At 35.1% G+C, this 22259-nt stretch overlaps 1 protein-coding gene across 1 annotated transcript in view; it reads left to right on the forward strand.

Annotated features, from left to right (window-relative positions):
- Positions 1 to 22259, forward strand: part of RAB18 (RAB18, member RAS oncogene family) — a 37532-nt gene that overhangs the window by 9109 nt on the left and 6164 nt on the right. Inside the window, exons 3-6 of the mRNA XM_004781630.3 lie at positions 16124 to 16185; positions 19581 to 19653; positions 21066 to 21184; positions 21257 to 21323. Coding sequence (XP_004781687.1) covers positions 16124 to 16185; positions 19581 to 19653; positions 21066 to 21184; positions 21257 to 21323 — 321 coding nt within the window. The remainder of the gene's footprint in view (positions 1 to 16123; positions 16186 to 19580; positions 19654 to 21065; positions 21185 to 21256; positions 21324 to 22259) is intronic.

Consider the following 22259-nt stretch of genomic DNA (forward strand, 5'->3'; position numbering starts at 1 on the left):
ATTTACTGTTTCCTTCGCTGTGCAGAAGTTTTTTTTTATTTTGATCAAGTCCTAAAAGTTCATTTTTGCTTTTGTTTCCTTTGCCTTTGGAGATATGTCTTAAAGGAAGTTGCTGAAGTTAGTGTCGAAGAGGTTACTGCCTGCATTCTGCTCTAGGATTTTGATAGATTCCTGCCTCACATTGAGGTCTTTTATCCATTTCAAATTTATCTTTGTGTATGGTGTAAGAGGATGGTCAAGCTTCATTCTTTTATACAGAGCTGTCCACTAGGAAAGCACACCTTTATCTTTCAGTAATATAGTGAGACATTCAAGTTTCAATCTTGTATAAAATACTCTTTTAACATAATTGTTAGATCTTGAATCCGAGGACAGTACAGTAAAGTTGGCATTTTCTTCTTTTGCTTTCTGGTGGTTAACTAGAATAACAACAAAGAGAGGGACAAACTAAAACCCAACCCCATATTCCACTAAAATAGAAGAAAGCTAAAAACCCTAGGCCACAAAATAGCTGGAATGGCTGCCAAAGGCAGTGAGTCTAAGCAGGCTGTATGTGGGAAGAAGTAGAGTGAGGATGCCACAACTGCAGAGCCTGGAACCAGCAAGAGAAGCTTCAGGAACCCGAGAGGCCCACCCTGAGATGCAAAGCCTAAATCCTTTGTTTGCGAAAGCAGAATGGGTTTTCTTGTTTGTTTGTTTGTTTGTTTGTTTTGTTTTGTTTTTTTAAGCTAATGGCAGGAGTTTTCCTGCACCTGGTTTGATTCTAAGAAGTTGGGGAGATGAAGCCAAACAAAGAATCACACAAACAAGACATTTTTACATTTGTCTGTCTCTGAAGCGGTAGGGGAAGTAATGGCTTTTCATTGTGAAAACCTCAAGGCTGCCTATCTCCTTTGGTTGTTGAAAAGTAAAAAAACAAACAAATAGAAAAACTTAAATGATTCTCATATGAAACCTTGAACCAAAACATAGTTTTTGATGGTCAAGAACTAGAACCGCTGGAGCCTTCTGCATGAATCTCTTACAAATAGCTTGTCCAGAAAAATTTCACCTCTTTTAAAGATGAATTATGAAAAGGATTTCAGCGTTAGGCCACCCCGACCACTCAAGAATCAAAAAGAAAGAAAGTAGCAGAAAAACAACAGACAGATGAATATTCAGCAGAAAAAATATTTCTGTAGAAAAGATGAAAATCATGCCTAGCTGTTTTGCTATGAATGTAAAACAGTTTTTGGAAGCATTTACCACTGAAAGCACAAAGCAGTGGTACAGGAGTTCGGGAAGAGATAGTGAGACTGCATGAGAGAATGCAGGGTAGGCTGACGGAGAGGAAAGAGAAATAAGGTAAGAAAATAAAACCATCACGGAAATAAAGGTGAAATTAGAAGGATCACAAGGGATAGTAGAGACTGTGAAAAACAAAATAAAAGACAATAGAAGCTAAAAATGGAAAAAGTGGGTAGAATTAACCAAAATGAATGAAAATGTTAAAACACATTGGAGAGAAAAAATGATATGGAAATTAGAAAAGGAAATTCAGCATATGTATATTTGAATCTCAGAAGAAGAAATAGAATGAGACAACAAATATTTAAATATATAATCCAAGATAATATTTTTGACATAAAAATAAATACACACATAGACAACACACACAGACACACACAATTATAAGAATATTTTGACCGGGTTTTTTGTTTTTACTTCAAGGGTATGTTTGGAAAAACAAAAGGCATCAGGTTTCTTTTTCTGCTTATGGAAATTAGTTACACTGATTTTATATAAGCTTATTAAATTGGCAGAATTTCCTTCATGTTAAAAGTTTTTATTTTTTATTTTTTTTAAAGTTTTTAATTTTTTAATGTACCTTGTTTTAGGTGACTGAGAATAAAAAATGCTTTGAGTAGAACATTTTTCAAATAAAAAATTAGAAAATTTATTTCTTTAAATTAAAATTTGAAACAAGTTCTCTACTATTTCTTTAAAGATTTTTTTTATTTATTTATTTGAGAGAGAGAGAAGAGAGAGCACTTGCAAGTGCGGGGAGGAGCAGAGGGAAAAGGAAAAAATCTTAGGCTCCATACTCAGTTCAGAGCCTGATACAGCCTTGATCTCACAACCCTGATACCATGACCTGAGCTGAAATCAAGAGTTGGACATTAATTGACTGAGCCACCCTGGCCCCCTGAGGAATATATTTATTTAATTGTTTGAGAAATTGCTTTATTCTTTACTCTCTCTCCTTTCTACTTTTTTTTTTAATTTTTTATTTTTTATAAACATATATTTTTATCCCCAGGGGTACAGGTCTGTGAATCACCAGGTTTACACACTTCACAGCACTCACCAAAGCACATACCCTCCCCAATGTCCATAATCCCACCCCCTTCTCCCAACACCCCTCCCCCCAGCAACCCTCAGTTTGTTTTGTGAGATTATGTATTTATTTATTTGACAGAGAGAGAGAACACGAGCAGGGGAAGTAGAGAGGTAGAAGTAGGCTTCCTGCTGAACAGGGAGCTCGATGGGGGGCTCACTCTGAGGACCCTAGGATCGTGACCTGAGCCGAAGGCAGATGCTTAACAACTGAGCTACCCAGGCTAAACCTTTTTTATCTCACTGTTACTTTTTGCCATAAAACCATTATACTGTATATCTCCCTTTAAGTAGTCAACAAAAAAGCCCTGGCTTCCCACCTTATTCTTCATCTCAAAAACTTTAATCTCCATAAGGTTTTGTATGTCTTTTCTCACACCCAGCTTTCCCTCCTTCTCAACTATTAAAATATATTTACTCTGTCCTCTGGGGTAGCAGAGCCCTTACCTCATTTTATTGTTGATACTTTTAAAGTTTGTAAACTCAGTTTTGGGGATCTAGGTCCTCATAATCGTTTCTCCATGGGATCTTAAAGCTTTTATAGTACCCCTCTTGATGTCATCTTACCCCGATGTTCTCACCCTCCCTCCTTCCAAAATAACTAGCAGGTAAAGCAGGAATTTTTATATTCCTTGATGAGAAGGAGGAAACTGACTTAAGAAGGTTAGGCTTCTGCCTATCTAGACCTCAGTAAGAGAACAGATACTAAACCCAGTCTCCTAACTTCTAACTTGGTATTCTTTTAATCACGACGTAGTAATACAGAAATAAAAAGGATCAAACACAGATTTGAACAGAATGTCAAAAATGTTGAACAGAAGAAGGAAGCAACAGAATTAAAATATATGTTAATTACATGTGAATTGGTCCAATTCTAGTAACTCACATTGTCGGATGGACTTGAAGAGTACTTACATAATGAAAGGTTGAAAATAAAGGGATGAGCTAGGCAATTGCAAGCAATATAAAAACAGGTGGTAATATAATGTAATTTAGAGTAGAATTTAAGGTTAATGCACTGGATATAATGAAATAAGATAGTATATAATAATGAGAGGCCGGGTTTATTATCAAAGTAGCTGTAACAATCATAACAAGTAGGCACCAAACATAGATGTTATGTATAAGAGCAAAACCTGTTCAAAACATGAGAGTTTGATGAAAATACAGTTATATTAGGAGACTTGTTAAATCTCTTTCATAATTAAATAGATCCAAAAGACACAGATGAGACCATAGGAAAATAGAATAACACAATTGATAAACTTTTTTTTTTTTTTTTTAAGATTTTAAAAATACCTACATTTACCGTGGGGCTTGAACTTGCCATTCCAAGGTCAGGAGTTGCATGCTCTATTGACAGAGCCAGCAAGACATCTGTTAGTCAACACTTTTTTTTTCTTTTTTTAAAGATTTATTTATTTAATCGAGATAGAGATCCTGGCTGGGGTAGGGAGATAGGATAGGGGTGGAAGAGGCAGAAGGAGAGGGAGAGGGTCTTAAGCAGACTCTGCTAAATGTGGAGTCTGACACAAGGCTGATTTCATGACCCTGAGATCATGACCTGAGCGGAAATGAAGAGTTGGTTGCTTAACCAACTGGGCCATCAAGGTGCCACAATCAAATCTTTTGAGTGAAGAGCTCATTACTTCAAAAGCGCATGGAACAGTTTTACAGAATCAGTCTTGGACTTCGTGGCAAAGTAAATCGTAAATCAGAAAGAAGCAGAAATTTTGTAATACATGTTCTCTGGTAATTTATTCTTTTAGAAAATATTTTTTATATTTTATATTCCTAGCATAAGAGTAGACAGTGTTTTGTTTTTTTAATTACCATACAGTAAAATTGACCCCTTTCTGTTATATAGTTTTCTGAATTTTAACATGTGTTATACAAATGTATATAGTTATTTAATCATTACTACAGTCAGGATATGAAGCAGTTCCATAATTCTAAAAAACGAGTGTCTTTTTAGTCATACTTTTCTCCTGCCTCTAGCCTCTGGCAACCACTGGCGAGCCTTCATCACTATAACTTTATCTTTTTGAGAATGTCCTATAAATGGAATATCTAATGTAAACTTTTCAGACTTTTTTTCACTTAGCATATTGCCTTTGAGCTGTATCCATGTTCTTGCAAGCCAGTAGTTTGTTTCTTTTTACTGCTGGGTTATATTCCATTTTGTGGATGTTTTACATCCACTTTTTATAGGACACTGGATTGTTTCCAGTTTTTGGTGGTTATGAATAGACCTGTAGTAAACATTTAGATACAGGATTTTATATGAATATAAATTTTTATTTCTTTAGAGTAAATACCCAGTAATAGGATTGCTGGATCATATGGTAAATGCATGTTTAAGTTTGGAAAATAGTTCATCCATTTCTTAATAAAGTGATTGTGTCATTTTATATATCCACTAGCAGTACATAAAAGTTCCTGTTTCCACATCCTCACCTGTTACACCTAGCATGATTAGACTTTAAAAATTTAACCATTCTTATAGGTTTGTATGTTGTGGTAGTCTCATTGTGGTTTAATTTGCATTGTCTAATGACCAGTGATGTTGAGTGTCTTTAAAGTTCTTATTTGCTGGAGCACCTGGTTGGCTCAGTCCATTAAGAGTCTGTCTTCAGCTCAGGTCATGATCCCAGGGTCCTGGGATCAAGCCCTGCATCGGGCTCCCTGCTCATAGGGAGCCTGCTTGTCCGTCTCCCTCTGTCTGCTGCTCTGCCTGCTTGTATTCTGTCTCTCTCTGTCAAACAAGTAAGTAAAAATAAAAATAAAAGTCTTTTTAAAAAGTTCTTATTTGCTATCTATTGAGCTATATTTTGAGAGTGTGTGATGTGAATAAATCTTTTGTTCATTTTTTATTTTTTCTTATTGTTGAGTTTTGAGAGTTCTTTATATATTATGCATATGAACTCCTTATTACATGATATATGCTTTGCTGATATTTTCTTGGACTGTGGCTCCTCTTGTCATTATCTTTAACAGTTTATTTCTAAAAGCAGAAGTTTATTATTTTGATAAACCCAATTTGTCAGTTTTTTCTAATGTTTTCAGTGTTATATTTTCTGCTTAACAGAGCATTGCAGTGATTTTTCTCTTTGTTTTCCTCTAGAAGTTGTTTAGTTTCATGTGTTACATTAGGTCTGTGATTCATTTTGAGTTAATTTTTGTATATAGTGTAAAGCATATGAATCGAAGTTCTGTTCTTTTCCTTTTTTTTCCCCTTGTATGTTCTAAAACTATTCGTTGAAAAGAATGTCCTTTCTGCACTGCATAGCTTTTGCACCTTTCTAAAAACTTGGTTGTTTATATATGGTGAGTCTATTTCTGGACTCTATTCTATCTCATTAATCTATTTGTCTATGTCAGTGCCTCATTGTCCTGATTTCTGTAGCCTTATAGTAGGCCTAGAAGTCATGTATTCTTAGTCTACCAATTCTGTTACTTTTTTCAGAGTTATTTTTGACTCTAGTATCTGTATTTCCTAATGACTTTTGGAATCAGTTTGTTGATTTAAAAATAAAAGCCTTCTAGGATTTTTATAGGGGTTGCATTGACTCTATATACATCAATTTGGGGGAGAATTGACCTTTTAACAACATTGGGTCTTATAATCACAGAACAAATTATGTGTCTCCCGTCATTTGGGTCTTTAAAAATTTCTTTCAGAGTGGCTATATGTCTTTTACATCTTTTGTCAGATTTAGCCCTAAATATTTAATAGACTTTTATTAAAAATGTTAAAATTTTAAAAAATCCTTTGTTCATTGATGATATATAGAAATACAATAGATTTTTTTTTAAACATTTAGTTTGTATCCTCCAACCTTGCTAAACTTATAGTTCTAGGAGTTTTTTAATTTAATTTTTTTTAATCCTGTAGGTTCCATTGAATTTCTACATTTTTTTTCTTTCCAATCTGGGTTCTTTTTATTTCTTGTCTTACTGCCCTGGCTTTTAAAGAAAAAGGTTTTTGGTTTTTCTCTTAAAAAAGTGAAGAGGGCTGGGATTTGTCTTTTGTTCCTGGTATGAAGAGGAAAAATATTCAGTCTTTTACCATTAAGTGTGATGTTATCTGTGTTTTTCATAGACCCCCTTTATCAGGTTGGGAAATTTCCCTTCTGTTTCTAGTTTGCTGAGAGGTGTTATCAGGAATGCATGTTGGATTTTGTTAAGTGCATTTCCTGCATTTGATAGTGATCATACGAAGTCTGCCCCCCTCCACCCCCCGAGCTGAAGGCAGAGGCTCAACCCACGGAGCCACCCAGGCACCCCCTGAAGTTTCTTTCTTTTTTTTTTTTTTTTAAGTTTCTTTTTTTAGTGTAGTAAAGTCCCTATTGATTTTTTTCAGTGTTAAGTCAAACTTTTGTTCCTAGGATAACAACACCCACTTGGTTGTGATGTGTTGTTCTCTTATACATAATTTGGATTAGTTACGATAAAATTTTGTTTAGGATTTTCATCTGAGTCATGAAGAATATTAGTCTATATAGCTTTTAATTATAATGTCTTTAGTTTTGGTATCAGGGTAATGTACAATTGATAGAGTGACTAAGAAAGTATTCACTCTTCTTCACGTTTCTGGAGGCATTTGTTTAGAATGGATTATTATTTAAATGTGCAGTAGAATTCACTCTGGGCCTGAAATTTTTTTCATGGAAAGCTTTTTAATCATAGATTCAATTTCTTTAATAGATGCAGGACTCTCCAGTTACCTATTTATTTTTTTATTGTGGTAAAATAAACATAAAATTTACCATTTTAACCATTTTTAAGTTTACAGTTCAGTGGCAGTAAGTTTATTTGCTTTGTTTTGCAACCATCACCACTATCCGTTTTCAGAACTTTTTCATCACCTCAGACAGGAACTCTGCACCAATTAAACAATAGCCTTTATTCCACTTTTCCCTCAGCCTGTGGTAACCGTTATTCTGTCTTCTGCTTTTATGAATTTGCCTATTCTAGAATTATACAATATTTGTCCTTTTATGAGTAGCTTATTTCTCTTAGCTTAACGTTTTCAAGGTTCATCTATGTTGTAACATATATCAGAATTTCATTCCATTTTATGACTGAGTAATGTTCCATGATATGTAAAAACCACATTTGTTTATCTTCATCTGTTCATGAGCACTTGAGTTGCTTAGGCCTTCTGATGTGAAGTATCTGTTTTGTTATCAACATTGCTACGCAAGTATCTGTTTGAGTTTCTGCTATTGCTTCTTTTGGCTATATACCTAAGAGTGGAATTGCTGCATGATATGGTAATTGTATTTTTAGCTTTTTGAGGAAACATCAAACTATTTTTCACAGTGACTCTACCATTTTACATTCCATCAAGCAATGCACAGGGGTTCCAGTTTCTCTATATCCTTGTTACCTTTTGTTATTTTTTTTTAATAGCTATCTTAATGGGTTTGAAGAATGGTATCTCATGTAGTTTTGATTTTTGATTTGCATTTTCCTAATGGGTAATGATGTTTAGCATCTTTTCATGTGCTTATTGGCCATTTGTATATATGTCTATTCAAATCCTTTCCTCATTTTTGAATTAGGTTATTTTGTTACTATTTTTGAATTATAGTTCTTCATATATTAGTGATGCTAATCCCTTATCAGCTATGATTTGCAAATAGTTCTTACTTGTGGTTTGTCTTGTCCTCTTGATAGTGTCTTCTGATGCACATAAATTTGTAAATTTGATGAAGTCCAGTTTATCTGTTTTTGTTGTTGTTGTTGTTGCCTGTGCTTTTGTTGTCATACCCAAAAAATCAGTTCTGCATCCTGTGTCATGAAAATTTTTCCCAATAATTTCTTTTAAGAATTTTAAAGATTTAGTTCTTACGTTCATGTCTTTGTTCATTTTGTGTGTGGTAGAAGGTAAGGGTCCAACTTCATTCTTTTATATATGGATATTCACTGTTATCAGGACCATTTGTTGAAAAGACCATACTTCCCCATTGAATGGTCTTGGCTCCTTTGCTGGAAATCAATTGGCTTTCTATGTTAGGGTGTATTTCTAGGCTATCTCTTCTGTTCCGTTGGTTTAAATGTCTGTCCTTATGCTAGTACCATCTGCTTTAATTATTGTAGATGTGTAGTAAGTTTTGAGGTTGGAAAGTGTGAGTCTTTAGACTTCATTCTTCTTTTTCAGTGTTGTTTTGCTCTTTAGTACTACTTGTTTTATATAAATTTGAATATCAGTTTTTTCTTCTCTGCAAAAAAATGTTGGAATTTTTATAGGTATTGTGTTGAAACTGTAGATTGCTTTGGGTAGTATTATCATCTCAAAAATATTTAGTCTTCCAACTCATAAATACACTTTTTCCACTTATGTCTTCTTTTATTTCTTTCAGCAGTGTTTTGTAGTTTTCAGTGTACAGGTCTAAAAGTCCTTGGTTAAATTTATTCCCAATTATTTTCTTTTTGATGTTACTGTAAATGGAATAGTTTTTAAAATTTTTCTTTTTGGATTGTTCATTGCTAGTATATAGAAATGCAACTGATTTTTGCTTGTTGATTTTATATCCTGCAACTTTGCTAAATTCATTTGTTCTAACACGTTTTTTATTTGTTTGGGGTGTGTGTTTATGTGTGTGTGTATGTATGTATGTACTAGAATTAGGATTTTCTGTATATAAGATCATGTTTTTGAACAGAAGTCATTTTATTTTTTCCTTTCCAATACGGATACCTTTTATTTCCTTTTCTTGCCTGATTGCTCTGACGAGAACTTCCAGTACTCTGTAAAATAGAAGAGGTGAGAGTAGATGTCCTTGTCTTGTTCTGATCTGTGGGGAAAGCTGTCAGTCCTTCACCAGTGAATATGTTAGTTATGAGTTTTATATAGCCTTTATCATGTTAGGGAAATTTTGTTCTGTTCTTAGTTTGTTGATTTTTTTTTTTTAATCATAAAAGGATGTTGAGTTCTGTCAGATGCTTTTTCTGCATGAATTGGGATGATCATGTGTTTTTCCCCCATTCATTCTTTAATGGGATATATTATTTTGATTGATTTGCTCATAATCTACCAGTCTTATATTATAAAAGTACAACTCACTTTATCATGGTGTGTAATCCTTTTAATAGGCTGCTCAATTAAGTTTGCTAGTATTTTACTGGGGATTTTTGCATCAGTATTCCTCTGGGATATTGGTCTGTAGTTTTCTTTATTTGTAACATCTTTGTCTGGTTCTAGTATCAGAATAGTGCTAGCCTCTTAGAATGAGCTTGAAAGTGTTCCTTTCTCTTCTGTTTTTTAAAAAAGAATTGGTGTTAACTCTTTAAATATTTGGTGGAATTTGTCAGTGAAACTTTCTGGTCCTGAGCTTTTCTTTGTTGAGATGTTTTTAATTACTAATGGTCTCTTCAGATTTTCTTTTCCTTGATAAGTCAATTTAGTCAGTTATGTGTTTTCAGGAATTTGTTCATCTAGTTTATCCAGCTTATTGGTATATAATTGTCCATAATATTCTCTTATAATCTTTTTTTTCTGTAAATTAGTAGTAATGTCCCCATTTTCATATCTGAATTTTGTAATTGGAATCTTCTATTTTCCTTAGTCTAGTTAAAAGCTTGTCAGTTTTGTTGATCTTTTTGTAAAAACAAACCAAAAAACCCCAGCCCTTGGTCATGGATTTTTCTCTGTTGTATATCAGTTCCCTGTGTCCTTTATCTTGGTTCTGATCTTTATTATTTCCTTCCTTTTATAGCACTTAGTTTGCTCTTCTTTTCTAGTTCCTTAAGGTATAAACTTAGATTATTGATTTGAGATATTTCTTCTCTTATAATATATATGTTTATAGCTATAAGTTTCCCTCTTAGCACTGCTTTTGCTACATCTCAAGTTTTGGTGTACTGTGTTTTCATTTGTCTCAAAGTAGTCTCTAATTTTTCTTACGATTTCTTTACTCTATTAGTTGTTTAAAAGGGTGTTATTTAATTTGTGCACGTTTGTGAATTTCCCAGTTTTCTTTCTGTTACCAATTTCTAGTTTCATTACATTATGATAAAAAATACTTCATATGAGTTTAGTCTTTTAAAATTTATTTACTTATTTTTGTTTTTTTAGAGATTTTATTTATTTATTTGACAGGCAGAGATCACAAGTAGGCAGAGAGAGAGAGGAAACAGGCTCCCTGCCGAGCAGATAGCCCGATGCGGGGCTCAATCCCAGGATTCTGGGATCATGACCTGAGCCGAAGGCAGAGGCTTTAACTCACTGAGCCACCCAGGCGCCCCTCTTTTAGAATTTATTAATCCTTGTTTTGTAGACAACATGTGGTCTGTCCTGGAGAATATTTCATGTGCGCTTGAGAAAACTTTATTCTGATGTTGTTGGGTAGCATGTTCTATTGGGTCTTACTGGTTTGTATTGTTGTTCAAAAATCCTATTTCTGTCTTATCTCTTTGGCTGTTTTATCTATTATTGAAAGTGGTATATTAAAATCTAAAACTAATACTGTATTTCTCCTTTCAGTTATGTAAGTGTTTGCTTCATATTTATTGGGATCTTTCCTTTGGAGTATGAGTCTCTTATAGACAGCATATAGTTGGATCTTTTATATATATTTATGTATATATTTATATATATTCTGCTAATCTCTGACTTTAATATAATTACTTATTAGGAAGGATTTACTTCTGACCTTTTGCTGTTTGTTTTCTGTGTGTCTTACACAGTTTTTTCCCTTGTTTCTTTCATTACTGCTGCCTTTTGGGTTTAGTTGATTTTTTATAGTGACATGTTTTGATTTCCTTTTGTTTATATTCTTTAGGTATTTTGTTTGTGGTCTATTTATTTTTGAGTCAGTTCTGATAGTTTTTAATCTTTGAAGGAAATTGACATTTCATCTGGATTGTCATGAACTTTTGGTATGAACTTGTTTATAACATTTCCTTGGTAGCTTTTTAACCTCTGTGCAATCTGTAGTGATGTGATCTTTCTCATTCTTTATAATGGCAGTTTTTGTTTCTGTTTCTCCTGATCACTTCGGCTAGAATTTATCAGTGTATTGATTTTTTCCTTATAGAACCAATTATTTTTGTTTCATTGATTTTGATTTTTACTCATTTATTTTAAAATATTTTATGTATTTATTTGAGAGTGAGAGAGTACAAGCTGGGGGGAGTGGCAGAGAGTGAGGGAGAAGCACAATACCCACTGAGTAGGGAGCCTGACATGGGGCTTGATCCCAAACCCCAGGATCATAACTTGAGCCAAAGGCCGCTGCTAAACTGACTGAGCCTTCCAGGCACTCATTGCTGTGTCTTCATATTCACTTATGTTTTCTTCTGTGATGTCTGATTTTTGTTAATCTCATCCCATGTAATTTACATCTCAGACATTGTCATTTCATCTCTTGATGCTTGATTTGGGTCTTTTCAATCTCTCATATGTACTTCACTTTTTCAACACAGGTTATATGTTTAGACTAGTTTTTAATTTATTGTTTGCTAATTCTAGCATCTATGTTTTTTTTTTTTTAAGATTTTATTTATTTGACAGAGAGAGAGAGATTACAAGTAGGCAGAGAGGCAAGCAGAGAGAGGGGGAAGCAGGCTCCCTGCTGAGCAGAGAGCCTGATGTGGGGCTCAATCCCAGGGCCCTGAGATCACGACCTGAGCCGAAGGCAGAGGCTTAACCCACTGAGCCACCTAGGCGCCCAATTTTTGTTAGTTTTGAGTTAGTTTCTTTTGATTGCTTTTTAATTCTGACATGGCATATGATTTCATTGATGTGTTCTGATTTCTCATTGATGAGTGTCTCTGTATAATACAGTTGATACTATCTTTGGTAAACTTTCATGTTCCATTTACTGCTTGTTTTAAAGGTTTTATTGACTGTAATGTCTAGTTTTAACTGAACTATTCATCTGCCTTAAAAAGATTACTTTAAAAAACCTGAATTAACTATTAAAAGTGCAAGCCCAAATGAACAACAAGAAAAAGCCAAAATTACAGTTTTTCTGTGGATATTTTGATTTATAAGAAATACATATTTAGTTCTTGGCACAGAGTTTTTAAAACCCTTTGATTTTCTTAACTGATCAAAGCAGTAAAGGTGTCTTTTGTTTTTCATATCTAGCCCCTTTCAATGATTCCTGAGTTTATCTTGGTGCTGTGACTTCTGGAAAGCCTCTAAGGGTGGAGGCTGGTTGCCTGAAGAATCACCCATGTGATTATGGGGTTGAGATTTTTAGTCCTCCTCTTTCCTTTCCTACCTCAGGGGAGGGGAGAGGGATGAGGGCTGGGAGATTTTATTCAGTCACTGAAGGACAATGATTTAATCAGTCTTGCCTAAATAATGAAACCTTCATAAAAATGCTAAATTTACCGGTTCTGAGAATTCTGTTTGGCAAACACATGGAAGTTCTGGGAAGATGGCATACTTGGAGAGGGCATGGGAGCTTTGTGCCTTCCGCATACTTTTCCTTATTTGTCTCTTCCATCTGGCTGTTCCTGGGTTATATCCTTTTATAATAAAATGATACTCTAATAAGTAGCTTTTTCTGAATTCTGTGAGCCACAAATTAATCCAGTCAAAGGAGGGGATTGTGGGAAGCTTTGATTAATAGCCAGGTGGTCAGAAGCACAGGTAGCAACCTGGATTTGGGATGGCATCTGAAATGGGAGGGCAGTAGTCTTATAGGACTTATTAATTAGCCCTTCCCCTGTGGGATCTGACTCTATCAGACTGAATTGAATTATAAGACACCGATGTCCCCAGAGAGTCGAGAATTGCTTGTGGGAAAACCCCTCACAATATGGTCACAGAAGTGTTCAGTGTTGTAGGAGAGTAGAAGAAATGCACAGGAGTGTTTTTTTTTCCCCTAGACATTCAGCTTCTGTTACAAGCTCCTTGTCATCCACATGAAGAAGTTGAAAAGACAGTTTAATCAAATCTAGTAAGAAGTTGGCAAAATCAGGTTTATTAAAAAGATTCCCAGTGTGGCTATCATTAAAAGGAAGTTAAGAGCCGCTTGCAAAACAGAAGAACCAGACTTGGTGAAGAAGCAATTTGAGCAGATGAAAGCTAAAGTTTGTGTAGGAGATTCCCCAGAGGGACGAAGGAAAGATGAAATGGGGGACTTGCAGGGCCTGGGTCCAGATGAGGTGCCCTTTCCAGGCTACCTGTGTGTATTGACTTTGATGATAGGACATCTGTGGGCATTGTTTCCTAAGGACGTTATCTGTAACTTGCAGATTTAATATCCCAGAAGAGTAACTTGGAAACAGTTAACAACACGTAAGTGATACATATGACAGAGACTATCATTAGACTGTCAAGAAACATATGAAAAACAGGAAATTGTGAAAGAGAAGAAGGAAATTGGGAGAGGGGAGGTAAACACAAACATTTTGGAAACAGTGAGTTTCTTTTCTTGGGTGTACTAGCTGGTAGCTGGCAAAAAGCCAGTCTGCCCTTGAGCATGTTGTCTGGAGTAATTAGGGAAAAAAGAGTTCTTTATTCTCTGAAAAACTTGGAGAATTTAACTGGAGAGTATGTATGATGGATTATCTCTATGTATGGTTTACAGTGGCCTTAATTTAGTAGTACCTGTACCAAGTCAGAACCATTTCCCTCATCTGAATTTTCTCAGGTTTGGTTTTGTTTTTCAAGTACTACAAAGAAAATGTAAATAATTTCCTACTTTTTAAAGAAAGATTTTATTTTTATTTTATTCATGAGAGACAGAGAGGGCAGAAGAAGATGCAGACTCCCCACAGAGCAGGGAGTCCAATGTGGGACTTGATCCCTGGACCCTGGGAACATGACCTGAGCCAAAGGCAGATGCTTAACTGACTAAGCCATCCAGGCGCCCTTCATACTTTTTATATAAGTGGTGTGGCATAGTATTTCGTTATCTAGATTTAATGATAACAAGTGATTTAATAAGATTTTTTTATATGTTTAGCTGCAAAGAAATTTCAGGTTTTCCTTGGACTATGTTATTAGCACTGTCCTTTAATGAACAATTGCCCATGATTCTGGGTGTGGCTTTCTCAGCTCCTTTATCACCCTAGCCCAGAACACTAAACTTTTTTTTTTTTTTTCCTTAATCTTTGGCATACAGAAGAACCTGATATAATGCATATTTGAAACGCATTTTTATTACCTACTGTGTGTTTGTAATGGATCACCTGAAATCATCCAAGAATTACTGATGTATTTCCATATTGCTGACAGGTGTTCTCGCAAGCATTTAGTATATGAGGGTGCTGTTCATCTTAGTTGTGGCTCTTCTGAATTAATTGTGACAAGCTAATAAGATCTTTTCAAAGTTTCTTTCCAAGCTTCTTGAGCTAATGCTTTCCCTCTGGCCAGTGGGGTAGCCTGCACATTAATTTTGATACTCTTTAAAGACATGTGGGCAGTTACTGTTCATTTAAGCCAAATGGCTTGTGTCAACTCCTTTTCCTGGAAAGGGTTTGGTTTTTTTTTTTTTTTTTTGGAGGTGGGGGCACTATAGTAAAACCTTATGTGTCTTCTTATGGAACTCTTTTCTTTACATAAATTAGTATTTACAGCAGATTTTTTTTTAATTTTTAATTTTTTATAAACATATATTTTTATCCCCAGGGGTACAGGTCTATGAATCACCAGGTTTACACACTTCACAGCACTCACCAAAGCACATACCCTCCCCAATGTCCATAACCCCACCCCCCTTCTCCCAACCCCCCTCCCCCCAGCAACCCTCAGTTTGTTTTGTGAGATTGAGAGTCACTTATGGTTCATCTCCCTCCCAATCCCATCTTGTTTCATTGATTCTTCTCCTACCCACTTAAGCCCCCATGTTGCATCACCACTTCCTCATATCAGGGACATCATATGATCGTTGTCTTTCTCCGCTTGACTTATTTCGCTAAGCATGATACGCTCTAGTTCCATCCATGTTGTCGCAAATGGCAAGATTTCATTTCTTTTGATGGCTGCATAGTATTCCATTGTGTATATATACCACATCTTCTTTATCCATTCATCTGTTGATGGACATCTAGGTTCTTTCTTGTATCTTTAGGGTAAATACCCAGTAGTGCATACAGCAGATTTTCATAGCACTTTGAGCACTCCTCCTTTTCACTTATGAAGATTCTTAGAGGATTGGGCACATATGTTTTTGTGTGTAAATTCTTTTGCAGTTGTGCAGTAGCAAGGGATCATTGATAAAGTTATATAGAACGAATACTTTTTTTAGGATTAAAAACAAAGAATTCATAAGACAAGAGTAAGTGGCCTTTTTATGTTTTTACCAAGCTGCTTCCAGTCAGAATCTGAGTTAGGGGATGAGCTGGCTGTGGACAGCACCCTTAATGACGGAGTGTAGGTGGCGTTTGGAGCCCCTTAGAAAATGGCCCTGATCCAGGGTCAGCCTGGATAGTCGTCTCTGCGTGAGCTCCGTGAATTCCAGCACTTGGCTTTTAATGTGCATCGTTAATCACCTTACATTGAAGTTTATTTTTCCATTAAAGTGTTTATTTATTTTTTTTTCAAGCAAGTATGGGTAGGTAAGTGTTTGAATTCTGCAAGCATTTGGTTTTCATTTATCCTGATTAAATCTTAAGCTGCTGAACTTTAGGCACATGTTTCTTTAAGTTTTCAATCCATAACTCCAAGAATTTGGGGTATGAATTTGAGTGTTTCATAAAGTGGCTTTTCTGTTTTCTTGGTAATTGATTTTAAAAGTGTCATTTTACTGGGATGCTTATCAACATTTTTATTTTTTTCAAGGTGTTGACTTTAAGGTGAAAACAATTTCAGTGGATGGAAATAAGGCTAAACTTGCAATCTGGGTAAGAGTTTTAAAAATGTATTTTGTATAAATATTCAACTTGTATTTTTTAAAGAAGCAGAAATTGATGTGTATAGAGTTCTAGAGGTAAACGATTTATACTAAATAATTTGGACAATTTGTTGGTTAAGGGATAAACAATAAATGGTTATGTCTTATAATTGGGTAATGAAGCAGAGACTTGTTTTACTTACCCCAAATTTTAAAGTGTGTAATCCCTCAAGAATATTTGAAACCAAAATGTAGAAAAATCATCTTGTCTGCTAGAGAGGATTATTGTTACTGAATATGTTTCTTTAAAGTTTTGAAGAAGGCAGTGTATACTCAGCTCACACTGATGGCAGTTGTTGGGGAGAAGAGGATGAAGTGATGCTCAGGAAAAAATGTATTTTTCCTGTTTTTAGTATAAATATTTTTGAAATTTGATTTTGCCAACTTTGGATTTATTTTTTAATATCATTGCCCAGTCTTTACTCACTTCCTTTTCATTTGCCTGAGAACCCAAACATTCTGATGCATGTTGCTTTCCTAACTAGACCTTTTCATGATAGTGCTGACTGAATAAAGTAGCATTAATTGTCAAAAACATCCAAGATGCTCAGTGTCTATCTCTGTCTGCCTGTTTCTCCCCACCTCTTATCTACCTGCCTACTTCTCTCTATATATCTAAATGATTGCTAATATATTACATGTATAATTTATAAAAATATGCTCCTATATATCTGATTCTCACATGTACTATGATAATTAGATATATAAATATGTTTTTATTACCTGTGATAATATTAGAACTGCTTCTAATAAATATTAGAATGTTGAGATGTACTTCAACATGGTGATTAAATAGTAAATGTTTGGGCATCAGTTGCAGATTGAAACAGCAACTGTTCATGCACTGTATGATCTGATTCATCTTCCTGGCATTCTCTGAACAGCATAGTATTTCTAATACACATTTTATCCCAAATAACATGGAACTGTGTAAATGTGTCTCATGTTTTTCTGTTAATTTTTTTCTAACATGTAATACTTCGTACGATTGGTAGCCTGTTTGCCCCCTCCCCAAAATATAATTATGATATCAATCAAAATAGTAATGTCTAACAGAAAACAATTTGGAAAGTGTTGGACTACGCCGTAATAAAATATACTGAACAATTTAAGAATGTTGGCTTCTTCCTGTACAAAAGCGGGGGCCTGATTTTCCATGTACTTTTCATGGTTGAATTTATCACTTCCTTCTGCCTTTGCTACAGTTCTGTGAGATATGCGTGTTAGAGTTGGATCTAAGGCTTGTTGGTTTCTGTGAGATCTTTCTTTTATGCAAGAGGTTTTTAAAATTTACTTTTTAGTTCCTGTGTAATAAAAAGGTTGGCAGGTATTACCGAAGTGACATCTTTATCATAGGCATATAAATATTTTTTAAGTGAGAGGCTCAGTCTCCCAACCCCGAGATCATGACCTGAGCTGAAATCAAGAGTCAGACGCTCAACCAGCTGAGCCATGCAGGTGCTTCAGAGGTTAATGTTCATGTGTGTGCGCGCGCACGTTACCGACTCTGTCATATGCTGCAAATGTTTTTTTCCTGTTTGTCATTTGCCTTCAAAGCTTGTTTAGGATGAGAGTGTATATGGGGTATGGATGGGGTCAAGAAGGACTTTCTTGCTATACCAAAGCTCTAATATGTATGTGGTCAAACCATTTTTTCCCCATGAATTTGGGTGTTAGATCGTATTTAGGAAGACCTCCTCACTCATTAGTAGAAATACATGAAACCATTGCTTCTTCTAGTTCTTCTGTGGTTTTTTAAATACATATGTAAAATCAGTTCTCTCCAGCTTGGGCACTCCTCCTAGGATCGGTCAAATAGAGTAGTTGAGTCCAGCCCGAGTACAGTACCCCACTAGAAAGTGCTGCACACACATCACGACCTAACTTGGCTCCTCTAAAGCTTTCTCTATATCGTGCCCTCACTTCTACTCCCACATTTTAATATTTAGCCTTTCCAGATCCTTCCTAGTCTTTTATTCATTTCTATCTTTAATAATCTCTTTCCTCCTTTCCTGTCAGAGAAGAAAACCTCAGATAATAAGCTTGCTTTTCTTACCTACCAGGGATGCTTTTGCAGTTACTGCAAATTCCTATCTTGAAAACAAACACAAGCAAATGTTAACTTTTGACTATTTAAGCATATAAATTTTATAGGTGTTATAAATCCTGATCCAGTATTGTGGCATGGGGTTTTTGCCCAAATTATCATACCTACTCAGACATTTTATAAGTGGATCAAAAAAAAAAAAATCAAGAGTCTGCATAACTGGATTGATTTAGATATTTGTGTGTGAAGTGTCAGTTGTGCAGTTTTTTATTTTATTTTAACATTAAAACATTTTTTGCTCTAGTCTTTTTTTTTTTTTTAAGATTTTATTTATGAGAGAGAGCAAGAAAGCATGAACAAGGGAGGGGTAAAGGCGATGGAGAAACAGACTCACCACTGAGCGTGGGGCCTGACATGGGACTTGATCCCAGGACCCTGCGCTTCCTGGCTGATGTACATCTTATGTTCCTCTCCCCCAGTAGGAGTCAGAAACATGTGATAGCAAGTGGTTTGGTTTTATGCATTTTCCTAAAAGAAGATACACCGAAAATACTTTCCGACCTAAAAATTGTTTACCTAAAATAAGATACTCCTGTAATTCTCCTTTTAAAAAAAAGTTAAGTGGGTTTTAACCTTGATTCTACAATAGAATCGCCTGGGGAGACTTTGAAAACTTTTGTCTTTATCATAGACCACTGAAGCCAGAATCACTAGGGGTTGGAATTTTTCATTTCCAGGAAATTTCATTGTGCTTCTGAAGTTGAGAACCATGGGTTTCATGTGTAATAAACAGGTTCCACGTGTAATAAAAATCTTTAAAAATACCCCTTTACCCCTGGGGATAAAAATATATGTTTATAAAAAATTATATTTAAAAAAAATACCCCTTTACTGACATGTGTTTTTCTAGAGATGAGTCAGTATTTCTTTATTTTATGTAACACTTGTCAGTAAGAGAATACATCCAATTTAAATTTCAGGTTTTACAATTTTTTTTAAAAGATTTTATGTATTTATTTGATAGAGACACAGCGAGAGAGGGAACACAAGCAGGGGGAGTGGGAGAGGGAAAAGCAGACTTCCAGCCCAATGCGGGGCTCAATCCCAGGGCCCTGGGATCATGACCTGAGCTGAAGGCAGATGCTTAATGACTAAGCCACCCAGCCGCCCCTAATTTCAAGTTTTAAATGAGCTTGAACATGGATATTTTTAATAATGCAGTTTGACGTTCTACTCTTGATATGTTGACGATCTTTTTTTTTATACTTCTATAGTTTAATAATAATTGTCACTTTTAGGATACTGCTGGTCAAGAGAGATTCAGAACATTAACTCCCAGCTATTACAGAGGTGCGCAGGGTGTTATATTAGGTAAGGTTTTACTTTGTGATACTGCTTTAAATATTGTTGTTTTATTATTGCAATTTCTGATTTTCCCTATCTGCGAAGGTCAGTAAGTTTTTATTTTTCTTCAGGGTCTCTTTATTAATTTGAAGTTATATTAACTTCATTTAATATTAATGAATATTTAAACTTTCAGAATTTCTTTTCAGTTCTTTGTCTAGCGATTGAAAGATAAAGATCCGATTAATTTATTTGGTTTTAAAAGTACATGTTGATGAGGATATAATTGAGGATTAATCCACAAATAATTGTCTGTCTTAAGAGTGTTACCAGGAACGATCTTCAGTCAGCAGTGTATTAACATTTGCTGTGCATTTATAAAGGAAGAAGTGTGCTAGTTGTTTAGTTGAATCTCTTATTAGTCCTAAAGAGTATCCACAAAGCACTTAACATTGTTGATCCATAATCATACAGAATTTAAAAGCCAAATATGGATTCTCACTGTAAGTTGTAGAAAAGTACTTGTTATTAATATTCCTGGGAAACTTCCTAGAAATAAATATTGATCAATTTTAGGGAAGATTATCTTTTTATATTATGTCATTAATCGTGAGGATTTAGGTTCATTTTATCAGTTTAACAGCAACTCTTATTTTGGTTCAGCATCTTTAGAAAACACTTTTTTTTTTTTTTAAGATTTTGTTTATTTATTTGACAGAGAATAGGAGAGCACAGACTGGGGAAGTGGCAGAGGGAGAGGGAGAAGCAGGCTGAGCAGGGAGCCAGATCCAGGACTCAATCCCAGAATCCTGGGATCCTGACCTTAGCTGAAGGCAGTTGCTTAACCAACTGAGCCACCCAGGCGCCCCTAGAAAACATTTTAAATTAATAAAGTCTTATATTAATAAGCTCTTTACATATTAAAATGCAGTGGGATGTAAGATGAAAGTGATAACAGGGAGACAATCAGGATCCTGTCCATTAAGTTTTCATATTTTTTCAAAAGTTGCAAATTCTGGTTCTTATAAGAAACAAGTTAACAGGGTCATAGTTGTTTAAATCCATGGAAGAATTTTGGTATTTTGCCACAGATTGGGATCTGAACATTTTGGTTTTTGGATCAATGTCTTTTAATTACCAATGGGAACAGCTGTTGTTTTGCTTAAGTTAATTTTCGGTTATTGCACAGGATATAATTTAATTTCTCTCAGAGTGTGTCTTAATAAAATTGAAATGTGTGTATGTGTATGTTTATTCTTATTTTTTAACACACTTGTTTCTTACATCTGGGTTAGCAGTTTACTGATTGTTAAACATTTGAAGGCTTAGAAACAGACTTACGTACATAGAAATATTAGCTTTTAGTCACATATCAGAAATATAATGTCATTGCTTCTTATTTTTAATGCTTATTTAATAAGTGACCCTTTTTATTTCAGTTTATGATGTCACAAGAAGAGATACCTTTGTTAAATTGGATAATTGGTTAAATGAATTGGAAACATACTGCACGAGAAATGACATAGTAAACATGCTAGTTGGAAATAAAATTGATAAGGTAAGAAGTCAGACACTTTGCATCTTGACTGTATTTTGGTAGCTTTTCTTAATCTTTATATTTACCTTTCAGGAAAATCGTGAAGTTGATAGAAACGAAGGCCTGAAATTTGCACGAAAGCATTCCATGTTATTTATAGGTAGGTGTGTGAACATTTATCCTTTCATTATTAAAGAGGAATTTTATGGACATTGGGGAGGGTATGTGATTTGGTGAGTGCTGTGAAGTGTGTAAACCTGGTGATTCACAGACCTGTACCCCTGGGGATAAAAATATATGTTTATCAAAAATAAAAAATTTAAAAAAAAAAAAAAAGAGGAATTTTAAAATGGAGTTTTTGCTAGATTTTTCTCTTTATGAACTGTGAAATGTATGTACTTAGTTCATCATTTTCTTGTGCTATGAAATAGCACAGGTTCATTTTTCCTTCTGTTAAAAAAAAAACAACAAAAAAACCAGGTCTCATTATGTGAAGTTGCATAGGACACAGATCCTTCCTCTCCAGATATGATGGCATTCAGTAAAGGCAGGCACGCAGCCCTGTAGTTGTACCGTGTGGTCCTTGTGCTGGCGGCAGTGATACCACCTGGAAGTTTGTTAGAAATGCTTCATTTAGGCCCAACTCAGCTTTTCTGAATTAGAACCTCTATTTTGACAAGATCTTCATGTGGTTTGTATGCACATTAATACTTGAGAAGCACGGTGAAGTGTAGGGTTCAGTAAACTATAGCATGGGGCCAAATTTGGTCCCATCATTTGTATTGGAGGACAGCCTTACCTCCCTGGTCATCTACACGCTGTATGTGGCTGCTTCTGTGCTTCCTGGCAGAGTTCAGTACTTATGGCAGAAACCATAAGGCATTCCAAGCCTAAAATATTGACCATCTGGCTCTTTACAGGAAAAGTTTGTTTGACCCCCTGTCTAGAAAAGTGGACGGACTATATCACTTTGGAACTTTTTTAACATTACAGGTTCCCTGGAACCTTTTCACAGGTCTGAAACGGGGCCTGGAAGACAGTTTCTAAAGACACCCTAGTTGATTCTGATGTGAAGCCAGCTTTAGGAATTACTGAT

This window comes from Mustela putorius, unplaced genomic scaffold (genome assembly GCF_011764305.1).
Source record: "Mustela putorius furo isolate JIRA1106 unplaced genomic scaffold, ASM1176430v1.1 tig00001130_pilon_pilon_pilon, whole genome shotgun sequence".
In the NCBI taxonomy this organism is placed as follows: Eukaryota; Metazoa; Chordata; class Mammalia; order Carnivora; family Mustelidae; genus Mustela; species Mustela putorius.